The following is a 20,191-nucleotide window of genomic DNA, read 5'->3' on the forward strand; positions in this document are numbered from 1 at the left end:
CCTCCAACTTTAGTCATCTAAATGTAACCTGTCACACAGCAGGGAAGGACAGAAACTATCCTTACCATCCTAAATCTAATTTGGATTGCAAGGCCATTTTCTTCCTTGTCTTCTGAAAATGCAGATGCTTCTGTGATGTCTTTTTAAGGTAAATATTTTTCAACACATTTTCCTCCTACACATATTTCTCATATGTACATATTTCTAGTCGGGCTCATTTTTTTTTCAAATGAAACACAATCTTCCCACATATATGGATTTCCAAAGGAAGATGCACTATGTTCCCCTATAAGTGCTGGGAAGTGCAAAATCAATATTCTCATGCAGTGGGATGTGAATCCTACTAAGTTGTTTTACATTGCCAACATATCCATTAATATACTTATCTATACACATATACATACACTACATAATAATGCCACAAAATTAACTAGTTGTCATACTGTCTCAAATATACCATGTAAAATACTAAACTTTTAAGTAACAGTAAAACAATAAAATTTAAAAGTAATTAAATGAGAAATTATGTCATTTGGTGTTTTCCCTGCTACTCCCTATCTCTGTTGTGATGTCATTATAAATTATATGGATGAGTACAGTCAATGTGTTGTTAGAAGCTCATGCACAGTACATCACTAAATGCTAAAAATAGGTGTTCGGTCTACATTAGATTTTGATTTGCAATCCTAGACACACTTACTTGGAAACAAGTTCCATTGAACTCAGTAAGACTTACTTCTGAATAGATGTAAATGCCTTAGGTCACACTGTATACCAGCTCTGGCTTCAACTGTGTATGGTCACAGTATGCCAAAATAGTAACAGAATCCCACTACATTTCAAGCAGTCACAATTTAATTTTACAGATTTTGCTCCATAAAATCGACTATATGACCTATCAACAGACAGCAGGGATACTGAGAAGTGAAAAAGGAGATATGCCGAGGCATACAAAAATGAATTCATTCTGGAATTCATTCTTTAGTCTTTGTCCCCATAATCCAATATTTCCATTAAAAGAACTGCTGCTAAGCACTCTTAAGCCCCACTGTTCATGTGAGGAGCCATGCTGGATTGGGCAAAAGATCCATAATGTTTTCTCATGGACAGCTATATTTCCACATATACCACCAGTAGTCTAAAAGAGATATGTGAACTGAAGTAACTAAGGACATTATTGAATGCTCTGGCAAACCATTCCTTCCTCACTCCACCCCCATGATGCTGCTGTATGCGGAAATGCTTTCCACGAACCTTTGCCATCTCCCTCCCACAAACAGGAAGGCAGCATGCAACAGATGGTATGCATGGGACATCAACTGGATTGTACCTTTTGACTACATGCCAAGCGCACAGACCTCTCTTCTTATAAAGAATGAGGAAATAACTCAAATTCAGGACACCATTACAGTTTCTGTGGAGTTTTAAAGGCAAAGACCCCCCAAAAATACTCCCAAATCTGGTTCGAAAGCATGCAAATGCAAGTAGATAAATAGGGACCACTTCAGTGGGAAGGTAACAGCGTTCCGTGTCTAAGTCGCACTGGCCACGTGACCACGGAAGATTGTCTTCAGACAAACGCTGGCTCTATGGCTTGGAAACGGGGATGAGCACCGCCCCCTAGAGTCGAACACGACTGGACAAAAATTGTCAAGGGGAACCTTTACCTTTACCTAAGAACAGGTGTTTTTTGGGTTGTGAATCCTTTCCCCATTTCTACCACTAGATGAAGTTCCATGTGTCCTCTCCCCTGTTGAATTACAAAAACGTTCCCCTTCTAGGCAAGGTGACCTGGGCTTGGCAGATTCAGTTCAGATGACTCAGTATAGGCATGGAATTGCTAGCTATAAAACCTCTTGCAGTTCATTCTTGTGCCTGTCTCCTCAAAAATAAGCCACTAAAATAAATGGGGCTTATTTTCTGGGAAGGGGTTATAGTACTACCGCCTTAAACCTAGCATCTTTGGAACAAACCAGTTCAGTCCTACTAAAATTTAAATCTAATATGTTAAATGACTCCGGGCAGATGTCACAATCTTTTCTTTTTAATTCGATACACAAACATCTGAATCTGTCTTGCAATTCTTGTTTTTTTAAATTAATTCCCACTATACAGATATATGAACATATATAGTAATGAAAGACAACTTTGCCTTGAAGGTTAAGCTCTGCTTCTGAAAATCAATTCTCTGCTAAATGCTGACATTAGCTTCCATTAACATCAGTGGGAATTCCATATGCATACTGATGGAGGAGTAGACCTCTTGGGGGTGGGGAGAGAGACACCTGTGCTATTGCTGTTCATACTACTTATTTCTATATATAAACTGTGTTGGTATTGTCATAAATATATTTACAGTAATTGTGGTAATAAATATGCATATCATAGGTCATAGATATGTGATCGCCCTCTATATTCAAAGCAGCCCTAACATCCAAAAATATGTTTGACAGAAAATAAGCTGAAAAAAACTGACTGACCAACATACCAAGCAGACCTTTTTAAGAAAGGAAATTATGAAAGCAAATTGTGTTATTGTAGAGATGAAGTTTTTCAGCCCTGCAGGCATGATAACATTTTCCTTCTGTGCACAAGGTGTTTACCAAATAATATGACAGAGTCTGGATCATTCAGGAAAGCTAATAAACAGCCAGGCAACAATGTAACCCAAGCAGAGATGATGCAGCTCATAAAGTTCCACAGTGCTCTCTCTAACCATACTAAAAGTGGCATCTATTTTTTGCGATAAGGTGGGGGGGGCACGCCATTAAAATGGAACATCCTATTCACGGCTTCTCGCTGTTTGCATATATAGTGGCAACAAAACTGAGTGAAGGTGGTACACAAATAAAAAAACTCAGATGAGTCAATTTTCCAGACAAAGATAGGAGAGGTTACCACCTACAATCGTCTCAATGGCTGCAGTGAAAGAAATGTGCTTTTAAAAATCCTGCCTCAAATATTTCATCACCCTATTGAATTATAAAAGAAAAGAGGAGCACACATAATAGTGCATAAATTTGCAACTAGTCCTGCATGACAGGCATTTTCTAACTTTGTTTGCATCAATACCTAAGAATCTAATCTTCTACATTGTTTGATATCTTAACAACAATAAAATTAAAAAACCAACAAAGCTGTCAAACATCTCCAGGAAGGTTCTCCCCACCCCACCCCTGCTCCTTTAGCTTCCTGTGTAAAGGAGGCATCTACTAAAGGCTGAAATCTTAGATCCATCACTGAACAGAGATGGGCTTCCTTCAGAGTAAATATGCAGAAGATTAGACTGAGCATCAGTTTCTGAAAGACACTTCCCCTTTTTTTTAATTAATGGTTCACATCTGCACAACTCACCTGATAGATACACCTATGTATCACGTGTGGACTTGACATGTCCCTGGCAGTAACAAGATATTCAGACTGGACTAATTAGTTACATATGATCAGCAGTGTGCAGCTAACCACAAGGTTTTTTTGGAAGTGACACAGTTTTCATTCAAAAGCCTCGTATTTAAAGCACCTACAGCCACATTGCTTAAAGTAGTTTTTTTTTTCCAGTCCTTGTACCCTTATCTGGGAGTAAGTCCCACTGCATACAGTAAGACATACCTCTGAGTCAGCACAGATAGGATTGTGTTGAACATATCTCTGTTTCTTGTTCTATATTTATGAGCATCCAGCATTCTTATATATTGGATCTCATACCTCTATTATCAAACTATGTACATATCTACGTATTTCAATAGCATCCAGAAAACATGCTTAGAATTAAAGTGCAATATTCTAGTCTTTACATTTACCATTTAGGAAACAAGCTCCACTGATTTAATACAATTAATATAATATTTACTTTTTTTTTTTGCACTATCCATAAAGGAGGTGTGCTTAGCCTAAGAAAGTGGATTTCATCCACAAAAACTTGCTATTTGTTTTTGGGTCATCCAGTAAAAGATATCATCCAATCTTGCACAGGCTTAATCTTGCATAGGCTTAATATGAATTACTCCCATGTCTGCTACCAGTAAAAGTTTTGTTTCCACTTAAGTCTTGTTGAAACATAGTTGACTTGCCCCACTGTTTTCCAAAAAGCTTGGACATGAATAACTTTCTTTGAATCTGAACCAATGTATGCATAATTCTGGGAGATACATAAACTGGAATATACAGATTATAGGATGGATTTTGTTTCAAAGCAAGCAAGGCCCTAATGTCATATACCATCATCTCTCTTCACCTAGAAATACAATCTGGTAACCTGAGACAGCACTTCCTGACAACAGTGTTTCAGCCACTGATCTGTATGTGATACTAATTCTAATTACATTAATGGATCTTACTTTCATTCATAGTACTTCAACATAAGTACTACTTCAGTTGCCCTTTGCAGTCTATAAGCCTCTCAAGCATTGTACTCATCTCCAGGAAAAGAGGAATGTGACTTTCAGTTGAGTACGTCAAATAAGATAAATGCAATTTAACAACCATAACCTTTTCCTAAAACCAGTGGGTTTTCCCCTATACTAAAATCCAAACAGGTGGTATGATGGATATACCTAGACAGGAGATAGCATATTAGAAAGAGACCCTATTTTCTTTTAAAGAACACAGAAGTAATGATGCCATCTGGTTAAATAGTCAGGAAGATGTAAAGGTTGTAGCTGATAAACCAGTCGGTGTTCAAATCGCACTCTTGTCTGAAAAGTTCACATGTACTGTTTATAAAACTCTTTACCTGTCAGGCTCATTTTTATTCAAAACGGACAAAAAAAAAAAGAAAATGTAACTGAGAATTAAGGTAATCAAGCACAGATTTGGTGGTTATTTTATTCTGCAAAATGTTGTGTCTTGTGGGTTTATTTTTTCTTTTACAAATGGCCTTTGCATATAAATCTTGACGTATACTTATTGATGTACCTACACTTGAGCCTTTAGGGGTACAACAACAGAAAACTACAACTGCAATGTTAATGAAAATATTGAATCAAGAACATTACAGGCTATCGTTCTAGTGTATTTTAAGACCACTTTTGAAACAGAGGTTCTAGAGTTGTCAAAATTTGATTATACAACTACTTAGATTTTCAACATATGCACCAGTCATTGCCTGGATGGAAAGAACAATTTGGTTCCCATTAAAGCCACCTCAAGACATCAAAATAACAACTCAAAAAAGAGTTCCTTCCAATTTCTGTTTGTAGGTAAAGGTAAAACATTTGTGTGCATACACATACACAGAGGCAAGTGAAGATACTTTTAACCATCAAAATACATATCTTTTAAGATATCCACTAGAAGTCAACCACTACTATCTGATGAATAGTTCTTTTTAAGACACTGCTTTTCAAACCACAATTTAATTAGCCATTGCTAGGAACTTTTTTCTCTGTGTGCAAATCAGTAAATAAATACAATCAGACAATGGTTTCCAAACCACAGTTGATTTTCTTTTTATGGGAAACTAACGAAGCATGCAAAAGCAAAATAAAAGTCAAATGTTCTTTGGAGCAGAGTTGCACAGAGATATAAATGTACATTTCTATGTACATCATTATTGCATTTCATTAAAAAAACAATTATGCATATAAGCCGCTTTCATTCATCACGAACTATGATTTGGTCATGTAAATTGCTTCCAATAACATGTACTCTGTTATATCCCTCACACTACAGTAACAGGCTGCATGTAATAAAAGTCTAAAGTTGGAAAACTAAACAGATCCCACAATATGATATAAGTTGGTACATTTAACCATGCAATATGAAATATGCCTTTCCTTTTCTTCTTTTGTTTATTTTTTAAAATTAAAACCAGTCAAATTGTCTAACTTCCTGGCCTACCACTGTATTTGCATGTATGAGCATACATATCTTTATAATGGAATTCTGAACAAGATGCTGTATGGCTTCAGATAACCCAATAGTTACCCTACCTTAGCGTTGACAGCACTGCTTAATATTTTGCTTTGTATACAAACTCCCAAGAAGGTAAAAGCAGAATGGAATCACCTTAACCCAAATTGAAACAGATTGTTCTAGGACCAGACATCAGAACTAAAGACACAGGAAAATTGAGTTCTCCAACACCTGTGTAAGTTGTTCAATGTGGGAAAGATTCACAGTACCTTTACTTTGTTCTGGTTTTAGTGGTGCAGGTTCAGGAGCAGTCCCTTACATTAGCATGACTAACACAGTATTATATCTAAGATTTAAAGTGTGAAGATGAGTGCCACCATTTTTTAGTGCTCTGCCTCCAACAGCAGTTAATTTTATAGCAACTTATCTCGGTGAAAAGAGTCACAAAAGAAGTCAGGCGGAATGTGTTCACAAAGTAAGGAAGGGACAGAACAACATGACTGATTTGGTTATCCTACTTTTGAGAACCTCTAGAATAGTGCCAAGAAACTGCAGAATCAGAGGTCTGATTCTTCACTCCCATATTGCGTATCCATGCTGCATTAGTCCCACTAGAAGCAGGACATTTGACACTGATGTTCTGTGTCAGTTTAACAGTCTCACTGGAGATTTTACTACTAGGAAGCTGAGTGGCCCATTAAATTAAAACTCCCTGGACCTTTGTTAGGCTGAAAATCACACATACTCTAAGAGTGAACTGTTGTCTGTCTCACTGGCTAGATAATAGAAAAGGTGTCAGAGTGCTACAGATTTAAAGGGAACTGTTTTTGGCAGGGTGTCTACCTCTAGTGGCTTAGAATGGTTTCCTCTCTATAGTAACCACAGACTACAACTTTAAGGATGGGGGATCTGTTTAAGATTTCCAACCAAGCCCACATTCCCTGATGAATTAGGGAACATAGTAGTAGCAGTAGAGGAAGAAAAACAAGATTGCTAGTGTTGGGTTCTATCAAGGAATGTGTTTCCAAAGTGAGGGGAATTCTTGCATCTTTGCTGTGCTGGTGATGCCTGCAGGCTGCTCTGTGGATGGAGGAGCAGTTGGCGGCTGACCCTGCCTCCTCCATCCATTTATGGTATGATAATGACTGTGGTGAGACACAGAGAACAGTCTATCCAGTACTTAGTGCAACCCAGTATGCTGTTCTTTCTCATGGAAGTGGTTTGGCAGTGGGAGTTGGAACTCTGGTACAATTCCCTCTTTGCAGAGAAAATTTACTATAGCCTGTAACCCTCTGGCTATCTGATTATAATGAAAGAGGGAAATGGGGACAGAAGGTACTTTTGTGACTCATTAGCTTGTTGCTAAATGCTCCAAATGGAAATACACCTTCATCTGATGTGTGTAACAGATACTGGGGAGTGAAGGTTAGGGCTATGAATGAACAAGTAAGTGCCCAGCTTGCTTTGGCTATCTGGAAGTTTCACCAGTTACATTTCACTTTTGCCTCTCTCGCATTAGGGTGCCAGAGTGGCATTTTCAAATATGGTGCCATTCAACTATCAGCTACTCCCAATGAACTGAACTGGGCTGCCTATGCAGTCAAGCTGGTGTCTTTGTAGTCCTTGAATGTATTTCTTTGTGGGTTGCATGGTGTGGCTCCATTACCCTCATGTGCGCTCACCTGTGCACATGTGACTGAGAATAGGTACAATCATGTGTCTGTCTCCAGCTACAGCTTTCTGTTGATCTGAGTATGTCAGTACGCATGACAAGGAGAAAGAAAAGAGGAAGGCGGAAGGCAGGGGACATCTCTTGCTCTTCCCCTTGCCTTCCATGCTTCCCTGTGTGTTGTCTATCAGTATGAAAACAAACACTAGATGGAAACTGTTTCTTTCATTTCTAGTGTGATCAAAAGGGGTAGCATTTGTTCCTCTAATGCATGTTCATTATCCACATCTATATCAGGGCTTATTCTAAATTACTGAACCAGAAAGTTGATGTCTTGGGCATGTCTGCCAAGGGTAGGCCTGATTAGAAGTAGGAGGTGGGATGGTGCGTGGTTGTAGGGGCAGAGAGAAAATAGTTTGATGGACTTGGCTGTCAGTGATTACAAGAAAACTGTGTACAGTATAAGAGAAATGTATACCGAAATCCCATACTGGCTGTCATGAGTGAGCCTGTGGGAGAGCTGGTCCTACTGGTTATACTTTGGCTGTGGGGCAGATAGCTGTGTTGTGCTACAGAGTGTGATAGTGGATAAAATGTTTAACAGGTGTAACCACCTATGTGGACTTGTATGAGAGCCAGGGAGAGAGAGAGAGAGAGAGATGGTAAGATGACAGGTATGAGTCTGTGAAGATCACTTAAATGAGAACCATAGTTTTGTTAGTATACTCCAGCTCTCCTGGCTCACTCATGATTGGACTGCAGAGTGAATCCAAAATAAAGTTGGTTTTGGTCCATACATGCATGCTAATATTTGAGTTGATGCTACTGGTCCCTCAGCAAGATTCGACTATCTAGATAGAGTGAGAAAGGCTCTAAGAAGCTGGCTGCATGCAAGTGTGAACATGGCATTAAGGAGAGGAGAGCTTGTGAGCAAATCTGGCTGGGGTGAGAGCTGCTCACTTCCTAACTGGGCACAATAAAGATCTTTAACTATAATTATCCACTTCCTCTCAGCACATTTGCTTGTTCTGAACAGACAACAACATTCCTCTACATTTGCACTTGAATACAGAGGCTAGAAATTCTTCTCTGCACTTTTGATTGTATGGCACACAGGTAGGCTTATTTTTAACTGAAGCTCACTTATTGGACACTTAACTTGGTCCTCCTGAAGGGAGGTCCAAGTGTGAAGGTTTGTGAGCCACCGGAGGGAAGCTGGAGGGAGGAGGGGGCATCTGGGCTCCTTCCTCCCCCCTCCCTTATTTTCCTTCCCTCCTTGCCTCCCTCCCTTCCATCCATCCATCTCTGCGTCCATCTCTCCATTCATCTCTCCTGCCCTCCCGCTCCCTGCTTACCTGCTTGCTGTACTTGCTGCTGGCTTGACAGCTGTACTCGGAGCAGTGGTCCGACCCGATGGAGATGTTGTCCCCCGCGCCCACAAAGGTGTTGGCCGGGGGCAGTTCCTGCACGGCCTGGTGTTTTTTCCCGGCGGTGGGGGACTGCGGGTGGAGCTGGACGGTGGGCAAGGGCGAGCTCGATTTGTAATGCCTGGCCAGGTCCGGGCTGCCCGGCCCTCCGTTGACGGAGCGGTAGCGGCTCATGCTGGGGCTGTCGGCGGAGAGCTTCTCGTTGACGCCGTCGTAGCGCTGCCCGTTGGGCTTGGACGCCTCGACGGTGACGATGCTGCTGTAGAGGGGCTGCTTGCCGGCCTTCTTGCCCTTCTTGTCCTTCTTGGGCTTCTTGGCCTTCTCGTGCTGCTGGGGCGTGAAGAAGTCCTCGTGGTCCTTCTTGCCGGCCTCGTAGCCGCCGTGCTTGCCCTTGGAGCGGCAGTAGCGGGCCAGGACCACCACCAGGATGAGTAGGACGACGGTCATGATGCCGGCCACCACGCCCACCACGATGCTGAGGCGCTGCTTGCTGAGCTCGTAGCTGGGGTCGCCGGCGATGTCCTGGGCCAGCGGGGTGTGCAGGCTGCGCGCCACCTGGCTCTCCACCAGGGTGGCGTTGGCCAGGCTCTCGTTGACGAAGACGTGGAGCAGGGCGGTGGTGGCCTGCGGCGGCTGCCCGCTGTCGTTGACCTGCACCACCAGGCGGTGGAGGCCGTAGTGCTTGGGCGCCAGCTTGCCCACCAGCGACACCACCCCGCTCGACGGGTCGATCTCGAAGAGCTTGAAGGGGTTGCCGCCCACCAGGCTGAAGCTCAGCTCCGCGTTCTGCCCGGCGTCGGCGTCGCGGGCCTGCACGGTGGTGACCACCGAGCGGAGCCCGCTGGACGGCGGCAGGACCGTGTACGAGCTGTTGCCCGGCGCCGTCACCACCGGCGCGTTGTCGTTCTCGTCCATGACGAAGAGCGAGACGGTGGCCGTGGCCGAGCGCGCCGGCTCGCCGCCGTCCACCGCCTTCACCCGGAACGTGTAGCTGGTCTGCAGCTCCCGGTCGAAGGAGACGGTGGAGTAGATGGTGCCGGTGTCGTTCTCGATGGAGAAGATGCTGGGCGAGCCGCCGCCGCCGGGCCCGGCCGACTCGCTGGGCTGGATGGCCAGGCTGAGCTGGGCGTTGCGCCCCTTGTCGGCGTCCATCACGGTCACCATGCCCACGGGGCTGTTGGGCTGCAGGTTCTCCTTGACGTAGAAGGTGAAGACGTCCTGCATGAAGCGCGGCTCGTTGTCGTTGCGGTCGGCCACCCGCACCACCACCGTGGTGGAGCCCTGCAGGGAGGGCACCCCTTTGTCCCGGGCCGTCACCTGGAACTCGTAGGTGTCCCGCTGCTCGCGGTCCAGCACCGCCTGGACCCGCACGTCTCCCGAGTCCGGGTCGATGGTGAAGAGTCCGCTAGGGGAGTCGGCCGAGAGCGGCGAGGGCTCCAGGGAATAGGCGATCTCGGCGTTCTTGCCGCTGTCCGCGTCCGTGGCCAGCACCGTGGCCACCCGCTCGCCCGGCGCGTTGTTCTCCGGGAAGGAGACCTCGAGCACAGCCTGGCCAAAGACCGGCGGGTTGTCGTTCGTGTCCGCCACCCGCACCAGTAGGGAGTTGTTGCTGGACAGGCTGGGGCTGCCCGAGTCGACGGCCACGATCACCACGTTGTAGTCGCGCACGGCCTCGTAGTCGAGAGGCGCGGAGGTGTGGAGGAAGTACTTGCGCTTGTTCTGGGGCTCGCCTTCGCCCTCGCTGGCCGGCTTGAGTTGAAAGGGCACGTCCCCCACCACCGTGCAAGTCACGACCCCGTTTTCCCCCTGGTCCCGGTCGGAGACCTGCACCAGGGCGATCGGAGTGTCCACCAGCACGTCCTCAGCCACAGTGGCCACGCCGTCGCGCAACGGGATGCGCCCGATCTTGCGGATGTCGATCGTGGGCACGTTGTCGTTCTCGTCGCGGATGTTGAGGACCACCGTGGCCTTGTCCGTCTTGGGCGGCTGCCCGCGATCCCGGGCCATGACGGTGAAGCGGAGCTGGTTCACCTCCTCGCGATCGATGCGGTGCAGGACGCTGAGCCAGCCCGAGGATTCGTCCAGGCGCAGCAAGCGCCTCACCGACTCCGTGGCTGCCCCAAAGACATACTCGATCTGCCCGTTCACGCCGACGTCCGAGTCGGCCGCCCTCAGTTGCAGGATTAGGGTGCCGGGGCTGCTGTTCTCGGCCAGGTCCGCCTCATAGACGCTTTTCTCGAAGCGGGGGCTGTTGTCGTTCACGTCGGTGATCAGGACGCGGAGGATGGCCTGCGAGGAGCGCGGCGGGTCTCCCCCGTCCCGGACCCGTAGGCTCAGCTCATAGGAGTCGCGCTGCTCGCGATCCAGCGCCCCTTTGACGATCAGCTGAGGCTGTTTCTGCCCATCGGGGGTATCGGCCACTTGCAGCTCGAAGACGCTGCTCCGGGCCGCGCTGTCGGCCTCCTGCCTCCTCTTGCTGCCTCCGGGGTAGAGGGCGCTGTCGGAGGCGGCGGAAGACGAGCTTCCTCCCCCGCCCCGCCTGCCGCCCTCGCTGCCGGGCTCCTGGAGCAGCTCGTAGCGCTCGATGCCGTTGCGTCCGAAGTCCCGGTCGGTGGCTGTGGGGAGCAGGTAGAGGGTTCCCACGGGGCGATTCTCCTCCACGGTGAGGGTGAGGACGGGGGAGGGGAAGGTGGGGGTGTTGTCGTTGATGTCTAGGATGATGACCCGGCCCTCAAAGAGGTCCACCCAGCTCTGCGAGGGTCCGATCATCGACACCTCGAAGTCCAAGAAGCACTCGTTCTCGTCGAAGATCATCTGGCACTGCGGCAGCTTCTCGCGGTCGATGCGCCGCTCGGTGGTGCTCAGCTCGCCCGTCATGTTGTCGATCTTCAGGTAGTCGGAGCCGGACTCCAGGCTGAACGTCACCTCGCCGGAGCCCGTCACTTTGCCCAGATCCGAAGCCACGTTGCCGATGCGGATGTCGGCCGGTCCTTCCTCGGCCAGCCGGTAGCGCAGCATTTGCTTCGCCGCCGCCAGGCTGACCCAAAGCGGCGGCGGCAACAGGAGCAAGAAGCAGCAGCAGCAGTAGCAGCCGTGCACAAAGCCCAGGAGCGTCCGCATCTTCCACATCGTCGTCGGCACCCCAATCAAAAGCCCCACCACCAGCTTCCTCTGCCCACCCGTGCCAGGAAACGCCGCCCGCCCCGCCGCCGCCGCCGCCGCCGCAAGCCAACAGAAAACGCTGAGCGTCTGGCTGAAGCTCGGCGATCAAATCCTTCGGCTCTTGCAAAAAACTTTGGTTCTCAACCTCTCTGACGCAGTAAGTCCGAGGGAGGGGGGAGAAATCGGGGTTCGGCTGGCGGCTCTCCCCACCTCTGCCTCCCTTCCTTTTGCCGTGGTTCTATACTCACAGTTCACGGGGCAAGTGTATTTTGCTTTTTTAAAGATTCATCTCGGCAGATAGGAGGGGGGGAGTTCCGCCTCTTCCTCCTCCTCCTTCTCCTCCTCCTCCTCCTTCCCCCGCCGATGGTACTGTAATCGCTTTGCAAGGTTTGCAAGAAAAGCAAGAGCAGCAGCCGGGAGAGGGTTGATGCAACACTCCCTCTCCTCCTCTCCTCCCCCCACACGCCGCCCAAGTCGCCTTCTCTTCTACTCCAGTCCAGTTCAATTCACTCTCTCACTCTCTCCCCCTCTTCTGCTTCTCCGGGCTCGCTCCCCTGCCCGTAGTCCTTTACCGCTGTGGAATTAGCTCTTTTCTCTCCTCCGCTCCGCATACACACGCCGAGGAGGGGTCGCGGGGAATGTCAATTGCTTCATTCAGAGAGTGCTGGTGTCCGGCTGGAGGGGGGGAAAAGGCAGAGAGAGAGAGGGAAGAAGACAAGGCAGCCACCAAATCCTCTTAGCACTAGATGGAGGGGTTGGGTGAATAAAAATAGCCCCGCTGGAGAGAAACAAAATCTACAATCTCTAACGCTGCGAGATCGACAGGAGGAGATATTTGGTAAGAGTGCCTCCCTGCCTCCTCCTTACAGAGCAGTCCTCCAGAAATCCCCTTCCATGTTCAGGATAGCGCCCAAATCCATCTTTAGCGATCGCCTCCAATGTTCAATTTCCTTCTCCGGAGAAGAGGGTTCTTCTTAAAAAAAAAAAGAGTGGGGGGGGAACTCTGCGCAAGGTCATTAGTCACAAAGCAACATGGTACAAAAGCTGCAGGAGATGTTCGTCCAGAATGTAACAAGGGATGGAGAGAAAGGCACATCGACCTCGTTCACCGTCTCTTTTTCTTGCGCACGCACACACACAGACGCACAGCACAACAATCCCAAGTTTGCTTTTGCATCCGCAGTTGGTGTGTATATGTGTGTGTGTGTGTCTTACCTGCATTTACACTGCATGTGTTAGAGCGATCGGAGGCTGCAGCACTGAGAAGAGCGATTCACAAATGAGATTGCAGTCTCGCTCGCTCGCTCGTTCGTTTCTTCGTGGCCGTCCCAATGCAGGTGAACCAGCTCTGAACTTCAGCCCCCGTTTCCCTGCCCCCCCAGTTCAAAGGTTAGCGGTGGGGTGAATGTGTGTGAGCCCGAAGCCGGGTTTGCTGGAGTCCGTGTCCCCCCTCCTCGTTAATATATCCAAAGCCGGGCGGGGAGGGGAGGGAAAGATGTAACTGGATCTTCTTTCCACGTGAATCACCACCACCGATTCTGAATTACATCCGTATCGATGGAATTTAGAGAAAGAGCAGGGTGGGTTGAAAAGCATAAAAGGGGGGGGGGAACCAACACCATCTATGTCCAAAGGGTTCTGTGGATTGTTTGTTTAATTAAAGACAGAGCCTTGGCTGCCAATGAAAGACGACCCGAGTCAGTAGTTTTCCTCGGAAGTGCACCGCCACGCCGGGTGAGCTCTGCGATTCTGGTGGTTTATAAAGCCCCCCCTTTTTTTCCTGGCTCGCCTAGCTCAAGTGCGGCTGGTTGGCGCAGGGCGCTCGGTCTCCGCTCCTTCTGCCTCTGACACAGACGCGCGCGCCCGGCAGAGAAGAGCGAGCGAAGGCGACGTTTCGCGCACGGCCACAGGAACCGGGAGGCAAAGGCAACGGAGCATCAAGTTTTGCCCAAAGTGCTTGGGAAGCTGCCGGGAAGCCTCGGTCGGTGGCTCTTCACGGTCGATGCTGCCGCTGCTGCAGAGCCGCCTGTGTACTACATACACGGAGGGGGAGAGAGAGAGGGAGATCGGCAAGCAGGCGGGCAGGCGGGGGTGGGGGGTGAGAGAGCGAGAGCGAGTGGGGAGGAGTTGGGAGCCGCCGAGCGCTGCGCTCCAGCAAAGCCCAGCATTTACCCTTTGCCGTGGCTGCTGCTGCTGCTGCTGGCAAGCGGGCGAGCTGTCACCAGCCTTTGTCTACCCCCGGGAAACCTCTTCTCATTACTTCCGCCGCCGCCATCGGACGGCGGATCTTGCTGGGCTTCATCCCAATCGGCGATCGGCTCAGTGCCTCTCGCTCCCTCCCTGGCCATGAAATAAAATAAAATTCCGACAAACACTCTTCTGCGTTAAGTGAGATGGCTTTACAAATAGACCTTTCTCATTAACGGAATAGTTCCTTCTCGACATACCCTGAAAAATGGGATGCATGCGGGGGGGGGGGGGAAGGTGTCAAGAAACAGGGGGTGGTTGTGGAAACGGAGAGATCGCTGGAGCTGAGAGTATCCGTTTTGCGTGTGCTTTTTGTTGTTTTAACTTTTCGCTTTCTGGTTTTGGAAGCTAATAACAGGCAGGCAGATGATGAGCTGCAGTGACTAGAACAAGATCAAAACTCCTGGGAGGAGGAGGAGGAGGACGACGACGACGACGAGGGAGCCCGAAGACTTATGCTTTGGGGCGAAGAGGTGTGGATTGGAATCTCCAGTCTGCCCGAGTCCCACAGCTGGAATATCAACCCTTAAAATAAAATCTCATTTTTAATGCGTCACCTGGAAAGATGGATCTCTGTCTTCTCTTTGGTCCTAGGGAGAAGGGGGGGGGAGAGAGGGAGACGCTGTGGTGGGTAAAAATAAAATAAGCCGTGGATGCCGGTGGCAAGGGAACCAGAGGAATTGTCAAATCTGCACGTATAAAGGAGAAATCTCATTTATTTCCGACGAGTTGTTCCCGTGGCTGCGAGAAAGCCCAGCGTCGCCTCCCAAGTGTCGGAAAGCAACTTTCACGCCAACTCCCTCCACTCCGGTCTATTCCCGCGACCCTCGTTCGCCACTTTCTCCTCCAGACTCTGGAGCGTTTAATCGCCCGTGGCATTTGCCTGCCTCGGCTCTTTCTTTTGGGGCGGGAAGGGGGGGGCGCACGGAAGAGGCTCGCCGGCTGCTCCAGCCCCCGCCTTTCCTCATTGCGTTACCCGGCCTCCTCTGTTCTCCTCTCCACACAGGAGGCGTTTGAGCGGGTGAGGCTGAGCGAGAGCAGAGACACCTCCAGGCAGCTGGCGGAGGAAGAGGGCGAGCCAGGGCAGGAGCGGGGGGGGGGCAACGCCAGAAAGGGGGCAGAGGGAGAGGAAGAAGGCCTGGGAATTCCTGTCCCCCTGCGGAGAAATGCTGAGCCGCCGTGGAGCCATGAAGATATATAGATGCCTTTTTACATGTTCTGACAAGAACGACCGTCCCTGTGAAGGGTTCACGACAGCGGGGGTTCAAACGGAACCGGCGGGAAAATGCTGTGTGGGGGCGGGCGCGAAAGGAAGGACCCGCAGCGCCCTTAGAAGGGACACCGAGCCGGCTACAGCCCGCGCGCTTCTCTCTCCTGCCGCCGAGGCGGCCCCGCACTGTTCCCGCGCCGCCAGGCCTCCCTCCTTTCGGCGCGACTGAGGCGGCTGCAACAGCTGCAGGCACTCGGCGGGCTCCTTCTCTCGCTTCCCTCCCACCCGCCTCCCTGGTTGGCCGACCAGCCTCTCGAGCCCCGCCTCCGCAGGACCTCGCCGGCGAGACCCTGGGTTTTTATATCTGCAGCATCAGCCAGAAAACGCGACTTGGCGCAGGCTCAGTGTGCCTCGCCGCAGTCCCGGTGTGGGGAAGGGGGAAGGGGGGAGGAGGGAGGGAGGGAGGGAGGCGGGAGCTCCGGCGCTCCTCGGCGGGTTAAGTGGGATTAAGACCAAATCTCCGTTTTATTTGCCAAGCAACTTGACTGTGTGTTTTTTTTTTAAAAAGGAAAGGAAAGGGAAAAAAATGTATAACCGACTCGCTGTCTCCCCCACCTCACCCCCGGCCGCTCCCAAGTTCTCCGTTGAGTCGACTCGGCAGGCAAGACGGTTCTTGCCCCGACTAGGAGCTCCAGGCGTGCCAGCAGCGATCCCGAGGAGTAAGGATGATGCGGCCCTGCCAGAACAGCTGCTGCACTGTATTATTGCATGGGTTCGCTTTTAAAGCGGGGGTGGGAAAGACCCAAACCGAGATCCTGGTCGCGTGGAGGGCCAAGGCATTCTCGGTGGATGAGGTCTGGGGACGACCCTCGTTCAATCAGAACCCTTCGGAAACTTTGACAGCTCCGAGGAACCGGAGGCTCGCTTTCATTCGGGAGCGAGTCCGACGCGCTGCCTGCCGAGGCGAGGCACCCGCAGCCAGCGATGCGATGGGCGTCGCTCCTCGCCCACTTCCGCCTCCCGCTCTGCCCCCCCTCCCACGGCCCGATTTCCCGTTCGTGTTCTCGCTCAAGCCGCGGTCGGGGCCGAATGTGCACGGCAGACACCGAGCACAGCGGGTGGGGGGGGGGCTCCCGCTACGATCCTCGCCTCGGACCGCTGCAATGAACTGGGTGGGTGGGCTCTGCCTCGTCTTCCCCGCAGGCTTCTCCGCCTCCTTCCTCCTGCTGGTGTCTTCCTTGAACCTTGGCCCCCTGCACGCGATCCGTCCGGCTTTTCGGCTTGCGATCGGAGGCGCCCCTTCCCCTCCCCGTTCCTACCAATCCACCTTACAATTTCCCCCCCCCCATACATATACCCATTTCCCCCCAGGAAACCATCCTGCCCTCCTCCTTTCCCGCTTCAATTTTCGCCCCCCCCCCCGCTTCCCATAATCCCTCCCTTCGCCAGGCATTAATCTCTCCCCCCCCAAAGCCACAATCTTTTTCTGGTCCACGCCCCTTCTCATCTCTCCCCCCCCCCCCCCAGCTCTTGGCATCCCCCGTTTGCTGCCTCGGAGGGCGCTTCACGTGCTTCTGCTCCCTCTCGGCTCCGCGACGCCTCCCCTGCCCCGAGGGCCAGGGCGTCCTTCACACTGGATTGCTTTGTCTCCCGGAGAGCTCGAGGTAACGCGGTTACCCCTTGCGCCTCTGCCTTCCCCCCCCGCCTCTGTCTTCCCCCCCCCCCCGCCACCCCCTCCCCAAGGCAGACCCGCGGGAGGCGGGCGCGGGAAATGGACTAGATGTGCGTGGCATGGCAGATCGGTCACTGCACGCTGCCCTGGATTTTTTTTTGTTAAAGAAGGGGGGCCGGCACGTGCCCAGCCTACGTCTTGCCGACAGGCGGAGGCGTGGAGGGGAGGAGAGCCGAGGAGGAGGGAGGGGGCGCTGACCCACGCAGGGTCCGCCGGATCGCTTGCCTTCACTCCCGAGCGCCTCACCAGCGGCGATCCCTCGTCTCAGCGGCTGGGAACCGTTCTTTCTGATCGGTGCTGTGATTCCCGAGCCGCGCTGCTTCCCCTGCCCCGCCGGGAACTTTTTAAACCCACGGATGTAGAGGCGCATGAAAAATGCTGGGCTATCACAATTGGACCCCTGGGGGACCAAACCTCCAGAGTTGGAATACGTAGCACAGAGATTCCTAGACACCACGTCTGATTCTAATACCCGAGACCCACGTGGTTATTCATATCTATTTCCTTTTCATTTGTATTTATTTGAAATCAGTGTTGGATTCCCTCCTTGGCCCCCCTTCCGGACGGGTTTCCCTTGCGGCTGTCGTTGGTTGATAATTCCCTTTCGAGTAATCTCTGAGGTTTTTTTGACAAGCGAATGCCTTGTGATCTTGATCCAGAAACAATGTAGCCATTTATTCGCCGGTTTTAATTCTCAGCCTCTGCCTCCCCTAAGTGGAGCAAGACGCTTCTGCGAAGGGACAGAGGACTCGCCATTCTTCTTCTCCTCCCCTCTCCCCTCGCGCTAGTCTCAAATTTGAGGGGGGAAAAAACCCGATCTCTGAAGATGGGGTGGGGGGGTTAATGCGCGGTCGCCTGCTTCGGTTCCGACAGGAGGAGGAGTTAGCCTTTGTCGCCGCCGCTGTTGGCTGGAAAGCTTCACGGTAGAGCTTAAGGTAGAGCAGACAGACTTTCAGAGAGACTCTTGCCGGTGAAAGGGATCCGTGATGAGAAAGGGTTAAATACAGGGGAGACATGATTCTTTTTCTCTCTCTCTTTCTCTTCGTGTATCGTCCGGGTGGGGGGGGGGAGCGGAGGACAAGAGGTAACAAGAGTCTCAGCACTTTGGCGGCGAGAAGGAACTTAACTCGACATCTCCACCAAGGGACAAACGGAGGAAATGACACCAAGAAGCAGCGCCGAGAAGCTGATGACCTTTTTTTTTCCAGCGGCTCAGAGCAGCCTGCTGCGTTTTTCCCGCTCTTGTACACGGATCACCTCCCTCTGGGACTGGAGTCCTCATCCCCGCCGAAGGGTTTGGGTTGGTAGATGGAAAGGATCTAGCAAGACCTGGGGGAGTGAAGTGGGTGCAGGGACAAGCATACATTTCCTTGGAACCAGGTTTGCCTTACAGTGTGTGTGTATGGGGGGGGGGTAGGTCCAGCGGTAAGAGTCGCAAAGCATTCCTAAGACTGTGGCTGAGATCCTGTTGCTTAGTGAAGTATGTCATAACTAGATCTATTTGAATCAATGGAACTCACAGAGCAAATCCCTACTGATTCAGCGGGCCTACTCCCATTGTGACCTAGGATGCTAATCAAGAGGATCTCATCAGCCTGTATGAAAGAACCACAGCAAAAGGCTTCTGGCACTTAGAAGGCTTAGCCAGTTTCTCTCATTGTGAGGGCTTTGTCGATCAGAATCCACTTCTTTTGAACCCACTTTTTCAGGCAGATGGAGAGCAGTATTGGGGCCAGGGTTTTTATATGCATGAAAAGGAGACAGGGAACCAAATGAAGAGGCAGCTGCATTATTAACACTGCTAATGAACTTCCAAAGTGTTGAGGATTGCAGGAACATCCTAAAATAAGTATCTGGCGTAATATGTCGGCCGGCTGAGTTCTGCTCTCACTAAAAAGTTGGTTGTGCTAAACCAGAGTTTTGCCAGCTGGATATCATGGTGGTCTTGTATAAACTCTGCCAGGTGAAATCTTAAAATCTGAAAGGAAGACATTTCCAAGGCTGTTGCTACCATGAGAAAGTGGAAGTGGGCCATTTCAAGATTCTAGATTTTGAGTTTGTGAAATCAACTTTTACATTATTTACTCGATTAATGTTGCATTTTTATTGCCAAGAAGGGAAAACAGTGATTGTTGGATTTTATGTCCCATGTGCCAAAATAATTTGGCTGGTTTCGAGTCCCATATGTACCAATTACCAGTCAACCATGTGTCAAGAGTTTTTACCTTCTCTTAGTCAGCAAAATGTCTTGGGCAGGCCCTGGATATTCTCAAAAACATTTTTTTCTAACTGCTACGAACCTAAAAAATAATATTTTGAATAGGAGAATTCTTTTAAGCTTATGCAGATTCTCTCCTTGAAACATAATAATTTTAAAAAAACATGGTGCATGTGGAAGATAGGACTCTAGTTTGGCACCACTCATTTTAGAAATGAACATCTGCTAATCAAATGAAAAACATTGCCACTGTTTTTAAAGTCCTTTGTTGCTATATATTAAATGGAGTGCACAAGAATTAAGTACGTTTTGTGCATCATGGTCTACACTTTCAGAATATCTTTATTTTCCAATGTTTAAAATAAAAATATAGGAAAACACTGTTTGAAAATCAGGTAGAAAAATTAATCTAGTTTTCCCTCCCATAGAGATAATCTTCAGAATGAACAAAGAGACTGATAAATGAGCAAAAGCAACTGCTTGACAACAGGGAATGATAGTTGTAACTAGTCTGTTTTACATCTCTAGGGCAACATGTGAATTTGTCTCATTAAGGCTAAAATCCAATAGTAGGTTGCAACTAAAGCAAACCCAGTGAATCAGTGGAAGTTATAGAAGTTATAGAAATCCTTACTGATGCAATGGGCCTACTCTAGTTATGCCTTGCAATTGA

At 49.6% G+C, this 20,191-nt stretch overlaps 1 protein-coding gene and 2 long non-coding RNA genes across 15 annotated transcripts in view; 2 read left to right on the forward strand and 1 right to left on the reverse strand.

Moving 5' to 3' along the window:
* PCDH7 (protocadherin 7) overlaps positions 1–13,441 on the reverse strand; it is a 481,200-nt gene extending 467,759 nt beyond the window's left edge. For 12 of the 13 annotated variants that reach the window (XR_013545530.1, XR_013545529.1, XM_073001119.2 and 9 more), the window contains exon 1: positions 8,878–12,963. Coding sequence is in view for 11 of the 13 variants with exons in the window: in XM_073001119.2 (XP_072857220.2) it covers positions 8,878–12,078 (3,201 nt within the window). In the remaining 2 variants the exon portion in view is untranslated. Of the gene's footprint in view, positions 1–8,877; positions 12,964–13,326 lie in introns of those variants that run through there. The other variant, XM_078394028.1, reaches the window with a different exon arrangement.
* LOC140707490 (uncharacterized) lies at positions 13,361–14,922 on the forward strand. Its single transcript, XR_013545531.1, has 2 exons — positions 13,361–13,448; positions 14,707–14,922. It is a non-coding gene; the product is annotated as an uncharacterized LOC140707490 (long non-coding RNA).
* Positions 14,923–16,034: 1,112 nt separating this feature from the next.
* LOC140707492 (uncharacterized) overlaps positions 16,035–20,191 on the forward strand; it is a 33,918-nt gene continuing 29,761 nt past the window's right edge. Inside the window, exon 1 of the long non-coding RNA XR_012087594.2 lies at positions 16,035–17,232. This is a non-coding gene — a long non-coding RNA (uncharacterized LOC140707492). The remainder of the gene's footprint in view (positions 17,233–20,191) is intronic.

This window comes from Pogona vitticeps, chromosome 5 (genome assembly GCF_051106095.1).
Source record: "Pogona vitticeps strain Pit_001003342236 chromosome 5, PviZW2.1, whole genome shotgun sequence".
In the NCBI taxonomy this organism is placed as follows: domain Eukaryota; kingdom Metazoa; phylum Chordata; class Lepidosauria; order Squamata; family Agamidae; genus Pogona; species Pogona vitticeps.